This window comes from Peromyscus leucopus, chromosome 19 (genome assembly GCF_004664715.2).
Source record: "Peromyscus leucopus breed LL Stock chromosome 19, UCI_PerLeu_2.1, whole genome shotgun sequence".
NCBI classification, from domain to species: domain Eukaryota; kingdom Metazoa; phylum Chordata; class Mammalia; order Rodentia; family Cricetidae; genus Peromyscus; species Peromyscus leucopus.
In genome coordinates this window covers 26,649,865-26,660,571 of record NC_051079.1, presented here as the reverse complement: position 1 = coordinate 26,660,571, position 10,707 = coordinate 26,649,865, and the positions used below count along the sequence as shown (strand labels likewise).

At 39.3% G+C, this 10,707-nt stretch overlaps 1 protein-coding gene across 1 annotated transcript; it reads right to left on the bottom strand.

The window, feature by feature from the left end:
* Window positions 1–217: 217 nt before the first annotated feature.
* LOC114686182 (protocadherin beta-8-like) lies at window positions 218–4,341 on the bottom strand. The gene has a single exon (XM_028860827.2). It carries the CDS (start codon window positions 3,901–3,903, stop codon window positions 1,564–1,566), a length of 2,340 nt encoding a protein of 779 aa, XP_028716660.1. The 5' UTR covers window positions 3,904–4,341; the 3' UTR covers window positions 218–1,563.
* Between the last annotated feature and the right edge of the window lie 6,366 nt (window positions 4,342–10,707).

Here is a 10,707-nt window from a genome sequence, read left to right as displayed (position 1 = left end):
ATTCTTGGCTTCTCAGAGTTTCCAAAACGATTTTCAAGTTTTTATAAGTTCAATATTTTTTTTTGTAGACAAAACACTGAAATACTAAACATATATATGTATATATATATATATATATATATATATATGGTAAAATATGAAAATTCTTTCAAAAATAAAGTTAGCCAAGGAAATAATGGCTTGTTATGTGAAACTATTTTTAAAAATTCACTCAAAATGGGCATATTCTGTGGTTTTGGTTGCTTCCATGTGTTATTTTCAGTTATAGAAAATTTAAACTTCCCCAGTGTTACTGTTTTTTCCTATTATATTTGCACCCTGCTTAATTACAATGTTGTAGGTAGAATACTGCTGTGGATTGACAGATTTCATCTTCAAGTAATTCTACATCAAGACAGACTGAAATAGGAAGAAAGGAACCTATTGATAGAAACCAGTGGAAATATTTCCCCCAGGTCACCCTATTTATGGCAAGTATTAGCAATAAAAAGACTAAAACACTTAAAAGCCATTCATCTGCATATTTTGTTGAAAGTTTAATGGGCCCTTATTTATTTCCAGCATTTACACATCAACTCATCATCCAAACACATGCCTCACTCAGTGTCTTCTCATACAAGGTGAAAGCACACTCCATCACTTGCAATTGCTTAGGTCCAGCAAAGTTATTTCTGGTACATTTTAGAAGAAATTTTGGCCTGTATAAAAGCAAATAAAGTCTTGAAATACTAAATGTTGTTGTCAGTAAAGATGATAAATAAAACAACACACTACTTCCATTTGTGAACAAACCACATAAAACTATGACAGATGACTGAATCTTATGCTCGCACTTCATTAGCTGTACACAAAGGTGTGTTATCATGATAATAGAAGTGTGGTGAGGAAAACACATACATGCATGATGGAATTACTTTATTCAGGCATCAAGAAGAATGAAATTGTCATTTTGAGGGAATTGGAACTGCAGATCATTTAAGCTAAATAGTCACCCTCTAAAAGACAAGAAGTACATGAAAGCAAAATGGGGCATTGAAGAGTGTGGAGGGGAGGAAGACAACAGGACTAAAGAATGTGATAAGGAAGTGAATTCTATCCAGGCATGGTATGTGCATCTCCGAAAATCTCACAATGAACGCTGTACATTTTACAGTTAACAAGCTGCAGTGAAAGTGAAAATCAAAGTGAATACGACAGAGCAGGTTCTGTGCATAGCCTCAACAAGAGACGATCTGAAGTGGATGTTGAAGAAAGCCACCCTGGTTATAATGAAGAGGAAGAAATGAGTTCCCAAGAACACACTTAAAATGACCAGAGAAACACAAAAAGGTTGTATACCATAAAAATTAGTGAAAGAAAGAGATGTATTAAGATTGTATTGATAAAAAGGAAGCACAGATCCAAAAGAGAAAAACCACACCAATAAAAAACAGCGAATAAAATCACCATAAAATACACTCTTCCAAGGAGAGATTATTAAATGCAAAACAAATATATTAATAGCCAAGCAACTAATTCTGATTTGGTTATTGAAACATGGGTCTCCTGGACTCGGAAATTGACCTAGAGGTCCTGAAGCACACTACTGGGAATAATGGGGTTAAAGAATTTGAAATCTGTGTTCCCAGAGTCTCCAGTCAGACACACCTCATACTGGTAGCTCTGGGACAGGGTCCCTGCACCGCTGACGTCCACCAGGTGACCAGGAAAGTGTCCCTCAGGTACAGAGCAGCCACCCAGAGAGGCCGCCCTGGCCCTCCTGCACAGCCTCACCCCCACAAACAGCAGCACAGACAACAGGAAGAGGGAAGACACAGAAGCCAAGGCAATGACCAGATAAAGAGTGAGCAAATCCTCATCCTGGGTGGGGTCGCGCGCCACCTCTGGCAGAGGCAGGTAGGGCTGAGAGAAGCCATCCACCAGCAGCACATGCAGAGTGACACTGGCAGACCTTGGAGGATCTCCATTGTCCTTGACCAGCAGCAGCAGCCTGTGCTTGGGAGCATCGCGCTCACTCAGCAGCCTGGAGGTGCGCACCTCGCCATTGTGAGCCCACACACTGAACAGCCCGGGCTCTGTGGCCTTGAGCAGCTGGAAGGACAGCCAGGCATTCTGTCCAGAGTCGCGGTCCACTGCCACCACCTTGGTGACCAGGTAGCCTGGCTCTGCCGCCCTGGGCAGCAGCTCTGTGCAGGGTGCAGAGGCGTTCTGCAGCGGGTAGAGCACGAAGGGCGCATTGTCGTTGGCGTCCAGCACCAGCACCTGCACCAGCACCTGGCTGCTGAGCTTGGGTGAACCTTGGTCTGTGGCGACCACATGGAAGTCGAAGGTCTTCAGGACCTCATAGTCCAGCGCTCTGAGAGCGAACAGCTGTCCATTGTCAGCATTGATGGAGATGAGAGAGGAGAGGACCAGCTGAGGGTCGTGGGTGGGCAGCAGAGAGTAGGTGATGTGGGCATTGGAGCCTGAGTCTGAATCTGTGGCGCTGATGGTGCCTATGTGCAGGGCAGGGCTGTTGTTCTCCTGGACAAACAGGGTGTAGGAGGTTTGTGTGAAGGTAGGAGCGTTGTCGTTGACATCGGACACCTGCACTGTTATGGTGTGCTGTGTTGTGAGCCTAGGTGTGCCCATGTCGGTGACTGTGATGGTGATGTTGTACTCAGCTCTGCTCTCTCTGTCCAGGGGTCCCTCTGCCACTAAAGTGTAATAGTTCTTAAATGTCGGTTTTAAAAGAAATGGAAGATCATTTGGAATAGAACACACCATCCTTCCATTGTCCCCAGAATCTGGGTCAGAAACACGGAAAACAGCAACCACAGCTTCAGGAGCATTTTCTGGGATGGAACTAGTGAGCGAAGATATGGTGAGTTTAGGGGCGTTGTCATTCACATCCACCACCTGTATAGCTACAGTACATTTTCCTGAAAGACCTCCACTATCTGTGGCTACAATTTCCATGTTATAATATGGAGTTGCCTCAAAATCCAGTACCCTTTTAAGACGAATTTCTCCTGTAACTTCATCTATTACAAATGGTTGAGAAACTCCACCACCTTGAAACAGAGAGTAGGCTAAATTCCCATTTATTCCAGCATCTAAATCCCTGGCAGAGACCGCCAATACTAAGGCATTGAGAGGGCTGTTTTCAGGGACCTGCACCTCATAGAGCGACTGTACAAACTGGGGAGCGTTATCATTGATGTCCACGACTTCAATGCGAACTGTGGTGATCCCAGACCTGGGCGGAGACCCACCATCCACAGCAGTGAGGGTTAGAGTGAGCTCACTCTGCTCCTCCCTGTCCAGGGCTCTGTCCAGCACCAGCTCTGGGTATTTGCTCCCATCAGCGCGACTCTGAGTAACCACATGGAAATGGAGGTTGGGGTTGACTGTGTAGTTCTGGACGGCATTGCTCCCTATGTCAGAGTCCTGAGCTGCCTTCAGAGGAAACACAGTCCCTGGCTGGGCGCTTTCTTGAATTTTTAGGAGCATTTCCCTGTGAGGGAACTCCGGAGCATGGTCGTTTATGTCTGTGATCTGCAAGTCAGTTTGGAAGAACTGCACAGGGTTTTCCAGAATGAGCTGGAAATGCAGCACACAGGGGTCTGTCACCCCACACAGCACCTCGCGATCTGGTTTTTCCCTCAGGAGCAAATTCCCAGTCTCTGCATCCAGCTGCAAAAGCTCTTTGTTCCCATTGTGTTGGATTTGCGCCCCTCTGGTGGCCAGTTCCCCCACCCTGAGCCCCAGATCTTTTGCCAGGTTAGCCACCAAGTATCCACTCTCCGTTTCTTCTGGCATGGAATATCTAATCGCCTCAGAATCAGCCTCCCACAAAAACAGCAATATAGTAAGGAAAATGACTTGCCTTTTCTCTGGCGTTTTTGCTACAGCTGTCTCCATTGTTCAGATGCAGTCAGGAGGTGCTGCTTCTTCTAAATCTCGTCGGTTTCAGTCCACACAGACAAGGTTTGGTGAAATAATCTCAAATTAAATCTTACTAAATTGCTTTTGGAGTCTTTTCCCTTAGATCTCAGGCAAATGTCCCCCTCCCTCTTCTTTTAGAGAACATTCAGGATTCTGATTTCTGGGAATGGCGTCCTTGGGCATCCTGGGAGCCTTGTTATACAAATTGTTAGTCTGCAGCGCCACCTTGCGAACTTTTCTAGTGTTGCATGTAGTGTTGTCTTCATTCTCAGCTCCAGCCCTGCTGTGTTTAAACACCCTTTAAGATACACAATTGTCCTCCATTGCATCTTCAGTTCTTAGCAACCAGAAGGTCTAATACATTCGCTTTGTTAATTTTCAGTGAACATAACTTTTTATATGATCAAAATGGTACATTGATCAAAAGACATTTTGAATACATAAATTCAATGTAATGAATATCTGCAAAATAGTTGAATATTCCCAAATTACTTTTCATTGAAATGTTATAAACATATAAAATCAGGCACTATTTTTAGATGTATGTAACAAAAAAAAATCACCAAGTTAGTATAGTTCAGTAATCAGAATCTAGATGAATAAATAGCATGTACCTAAATAAATAATGTTCCTCTTGCCATTCATTAGTTACTTCTCTCATCCTAGGCACTACATTGACTTTTATTGACAGCATATTTTGCCTTTTTTAGAAATTTTGTGATGTAGTGACAGTAGAGTATCTCTCTGTTGTAGGCTGGTTTATCACTGTCATTTTCTTTGGTAAGCTGATCTGTGCTATGCTCTTTTCATTGTTTATCATTCTACCATATGCTTGCATTATTATTTGTTTGCATATACTCCAGATAAGGGACACTGGGGGTCTCTACGTTTCAGTTTACTCATTGTTTGTTTGGTTTGGAAGTTTGTTTTTTGAGACAGAATCTCTCTACATTGCCCCAGTTGTCTTGGAACTCTCTACATAGACCAGACTGAATTTGAACTCACAGAACTGCCTTCCTCTTCCTCCCAAGTATTGGTATTCGATGCATATGCCACCACTTTGAATTTTGAATGTTACTCCTATGAACAACCTTTCATAGTCCATGCATAAAATCAGCCTATATCATATGTATCAGAGCTGTTTGTTGTGCATCCAAGTGTGAAAGTACATCTAGCCTTGGCAAACACTGGGAAGTAGTTTTCAAAAGTAGTTGTACTGAGCTGCCCCTGGTGGCTCATCCCTATAGCCCCATCTCTGGGAGGACACACATGGGGTATCACTCAAGCTCAAGGCCAGTGTGGGATATATAGTGAGTCACTGTCTCAAAGACATTTCTTTAAAAGCTGGGGATAGAGATGCAGCTCAATCATAGAATGCTTGCCTAGTGTATTCAGTGGATTTGGCTCCATTTCCAGCAATGTGAAAGAGTAATTCCAGCAATGCATGTGAATTCCAGTTACTCCATAATCTTGTCAACATTTGATGCTGTCTTCCCAGTTTTAACTACTCTAGTGAGTATGGATATTATAGTGTACATTTAATTAGCATTTCCCTAGTGATCAATGATATGATGCAAATTTTCACATGTTTATTGACCATTCAGATGCATTCTCAAGATGAGGTCTTTTAGACATTTTCTATCTGAGGCATTTGTCTGATGGCTTGTTGGTCTGGAGAAGAATTTATATTCTTAGTATAATGTTAGTTTTGCATATGCATATTGCAAATAATTTTCCCATTCTATGCCTTCTATTTTAAACTTCTTATGGTGTCTTTGAGAAACAAATTTAGTAATTTTGCCTTAGCCTGATCTGTCAATGTTTTCCATTTCTGAGTAACACTTTTCTCCTATTTAAATCTTTCCATTCTCAAGGTCATGGAAATTCTCGTGTATTTTGAATGATTTTTTTTTCACATTTAAAGGTATAATCAACGTAAATTTTCAAGTGCATAAGATTTGGGTCCATAGTTTCCCAGGTGGCTTTGCATTCTGAACTGAAAAGATGATCATTGTTTCTGAGTTGTCACAATTGGCATAAGTCAGATGATCAGGAATCAGCTCAAAGATTTCATTTGTCTTTAAATATCAAACAATAATGCAATGCTTTCTTAATTCTCATAACTCCATAAAATATTTTACTATCTTCAGGATAAGTTTTCATCTGAAATGATGAGCTTTAAGGAATTTTAAATCCATGGAAAAAATTATTAAAGACACTGAGAATCTCCACATCTGGGCACAATCTTCCTCCCTTTCATCCCCTCCAGAGAGGTACATTTCTTATAACTGCTTGAGCTTCAGTATTAACACATATTTTCTGAGTCCATCACTTTAGTTGGGATTCCTTTTATGTACTCTACACTATAGATTTGGGTTAATTCATTATGACATGCATCCATTTTAGAGTACCACAAAATAGCTCCCCTGACCCCAAATCTTCAAAATCTATTTATTTAATCTTCCTCTCTCTTTTCTGAAATCTAGAAATCATATTTTTTTGTTTTGGTTTTTCAAGACAGGGTTTCTCTGTGTAGCCCTGGCTGTCCTGGAACTCACTCTGTAGACCAGGCTGGCCTTGAACTCAGAGATCCACCTGCCTCTGCCTCCTGAGTGCTGGGGTTAAAGGTGTATGTCACCACCACCTGGTTCATTTATCTTTTTACTGTCTGCATGCTTTGACCTTTTCAAAATGTTATATATTAAGAGTTTTCCAGCTTTGCTTCTGTGATGAATATGTGTTTAAGGTTTCTCAATGCCTCTTCATGGATTGATAGCTCATTTCACTTGGTATTGAATAATATTCCATCTTGTGATTACATCAGACTTTCTCAGTTTTATTTACTGAAGGATCTTGGTCACTGCCAGAGTTTGACAAGCATTGTAAAAAGTTGCAATAAATACCTCATCCTGAGTTTTGTGTGGACTTAACTTTTAGGCTAATTTGATAAACACACACCAAAAAAGATTGCTGGGTGATGTAATGTGCTTGGTTTGGCAAGAAACTGCCAAGCTATCTTCTAAAATGGCGGTACCATTTTCATTCCCATGTTCCGTAAAAAAGAGTTCTCGGTGCTTCATGTCCTCCTCAGCTGTTGGTGGTGTCAGTGTCCTGGAGTCTGGCTATTCTGCCCTATGGTGGTGTAGTGGTGCCTCATTGTTATTTGAACTTGCATTTGCCTAATGACATCAATATGAAGTCTCTTCCCATGTGTTCATTCACCATCTCTGAGTCTTGTTTGGTAAGTATTAGGATCTTTGGCACATCTTTTACATTATATTGTTTTCTCAATGCTGAGTCTTGAAAACCTTTGTATACTTTGGACAGCTGTCTTTTATCAAACATATCCATTGGCAGCATTTTCTCCTGGTCTATGACTTGTTTTTGTTTGTTTGTTTTTGGTGTTTGTTTCATTTTTGAATTTTTCTTTGTAGAATCTTTTGCAGAGCAGAGATTTTAATTTGAATGAAATCTGCATCATCAATTCTCTTCCATGGATTATACTATTGTTATAGTATATTCAGTTTTATTTTGAATTTATTTGCTTTATTATTTTCCCTTTGTATATGAATACAAAGTATATATCCAGCTCATCAAATTCCCAAAGAATGTTGAAATTTTGCTTAAGATTTTACAATTTCTATTGATTGACTGAAAGACAAACAACATTCCAACCACAGTCTTTCCTTAGACTATTGTGTACTCTTCAATTTGTTTAAATCGTTATATTTTTCTAAATAATGTTTGACATTCCTGCTTTACAACTCTCTCATTAGATTTGCTTCTAAGAATTTATATATTTGGAAGTCATTTTAAATGCTTTTAAATTTTTTCACTTTTTCTTCATTTAAAGAGAACTCATACATGTTGTTGACTTTGCATCTACTGCCATTCCTGAATTCACTTATCACTTCTGATAGCAGTGTCTTCATGGTTCTTATGTATATAATTGCATCATTTAAAAATATAATTTTATTCCTTCTGTTGTGGTTTTTAATTCTTCTTTGCCTTATTCCTCTGGTTGAGGCTGGTCGTATAAGCTTGGTAGTAGCCAGGATGGGCATCCTCGTCCATTGTTGACTGCCAGCAGAAAATTTTCAATAATTTACTTTTAGTGATATTTATTATAGATGTATTTGTTTAGTTTTTCCAAGATAGGGTTCTACTGTGCAGCCTGCGCTGTTCTGGAACTTCCTACATAGGCCAGATTGATCTTGAACCCACAGAGATCTACCTGCCTCTGCCTACTGAAATTAACAGCATGTGCCACCACACTTGGCTACTGTATATTTTTGAACATACTCAAAATTCCACATTTACTTGCTAACATTTTATCCATTAATATGTGATGAACTTTGTTGCATAAATTTTTCTGTACCCATTGAGGTTATTGTGTTTCTCCTTTATCTATGGTTGTAGTGCATTACAGTGGTCAAATTCAATTACTGAACTGCATTGCATTAGAAATAGTAATTCATTATTTTTTCTCTTAAACATATCTGAATTTTTTTTCTTAAAAAAGAAAAATAGTTTGTTTTGTCAGTTCTTTCTTACAGTGTCATTTTGAAGTTTGGATGTCATAATCCATTCAGAGTTGCTGGCACCCAGCTGATTTGTGATATGTTGACTACTTTCAGAAATTTATACATTTGTATGAGTTCTCATATGAATGTTTATAATAATTTAACATGTGTGATGGACTTGACAATACCTGTATTTAATAGATATGATTGATCAGATTTTATATTTTCTTCCGTTTTGAATTTTAAATGGCATTTTACGTTAATTATCAAATGCAACAATATTTTTCCTTATAACTTCTTCACAGTTCGGTTTATTAAAGATTAACAAAAGCAAAAATAAAAGTATTGTGTGTGGAAAAACATGATAACCTGATTGAAGAGAGCCATGGCCCATGAGTTCACATGATTTCATCACTTCAATGCATTCACATTTTATTTTTTATGAAATACCCTGCACACATTCAACATACACACACAGTTCTTATGCAGTGTGCTTCTTGACTCTACATCGTTAGTACAAATGAGATAGAAATGGAGGGATGAGAAAGTGAGAAAGAACAAGAGTGAGAGCAAAGATGGCAGGGAGGAGAAGAAAGGTGGTCACAGCAGAGATGTGTGAATATGAAAAAGTCATAGGAAAGAAGTGACTTCCTCAGGAATCTGCTCTCGTTGCACTGAGACTAACGAGCAAACTAGAGGAGCAAGCAGCCAAGGCTAGCGATAGTAATTCCTCACACTAAACCTATGATAACCGGAAAGCAGATGGAATAGATGAGGGTGTAATTTATCTGATATGTTTGCACATGTACATTATGTAGGAGTGTGTGTATATATGACTTCTCCATCATGAAGGTGTGGTAATCTCTAAAGGAACCAAGGGAGAATTGAGAGATGGGAACTCAATCCCAAGGCGAATATAAAAATTAAATGAGGTCTTTCATTGTGAAAACTAATGAAGCTAGAAATAAATTATCATTGAAACAATTTATAAACATAACTTTTAGATTTCTGTACATCTTTGTTGGGTAAAAGACTCGGGTAAGCTGAGATGACATAGAGACAATCTGCTGGCACAGCAGGGGGAAATAAAAATGAAAAGTCAACATGCATGGAGAATAGAATAAGAACCTCAAAAAATACAGTTTCCAGGAAGAAATAATAAAGAGGAGGAAGAAAACACAACATTCAAATAGAAGACTGTTTACTTTTTCTAAAAGTAGATTTAGTTTTCTCATAAAATATCCTTAAGTATAAAGAAATATGTAATATAGTTGTGTGAAGAGAAAGACAGTTCAAAGAAAGAGAAAATCTTAAAAGGCTCCTCCCAAGACACAAAATATGTCCATGAATTAATGATCAGAAGGAAAAGGAGTAAGACTATTAGCTAATAGGCTCAGAAAACCAAATTTTTTGAATCAGGGTCTCACTACATAGCCCTAGCTGGTCTAGTACTCTCTCTCTCTCTCTCTCTCTCTCTCTCTCTCTCTCTCTCTCTCTCTCTCTCTCTCTCTCTCTGCGGACTAGGCTGGCCTCAAACTCAGTAATCCACCTGCCTCTGCCTCCTAAGTGTTGATATTGAAGAAGGGTACCACCAAGCCCAGCTCCTTTTTCATTTTTAAAGCTTTTCCTGCTTTCTCTCATTTTTCTGTACATCTATTCTTCTGCCTTTGTATTATTTTAAGACACCACTATTCTGGCTTTATACAGTCAATACCTGGTCAATATTCACTTGTATACTGCTTGACACAAGTCTGCAATATTTTGGGTTTGTTTTCCTTCTGCCTAATTAATTCACCAAAAGCATTTCTCTCAGCGCTTATGTGACTCAACCATTTCTCTCAGTCTTGGCCAAAAATTCCCAACTTTGAAGGCTATGTGTGCTGGATTTATAGTTGGGAATACCAATTTCCCCCAGGAATTTAAAGATATTGTCTTTGGTTTTATGATTGATGCTTAAAAGTCATTTCTTAGCTTTACTGATACTACTTTAAAGGAAATACATCACTTTCATATGGCTGCTGTAATAATTTTCCTGTCCTGGACCTTGTGTTGAGCAGCTTTCCTGTGATATGCTCAAGTGGGCTTTGCTTCTTACAAACCCTGATGAGGTTTCTCTGGATACCCCGAATATTCAAAGACTCACCAGTGGTAGAAATTGTCCATTATTATCTCTTCAGACATTACTCCTACACTCCAAATCTCCTGTCTTACCCCCTTCTCCTGTCAAAGTCTCTTTTCCCAACAGGTCTCCTCCTCA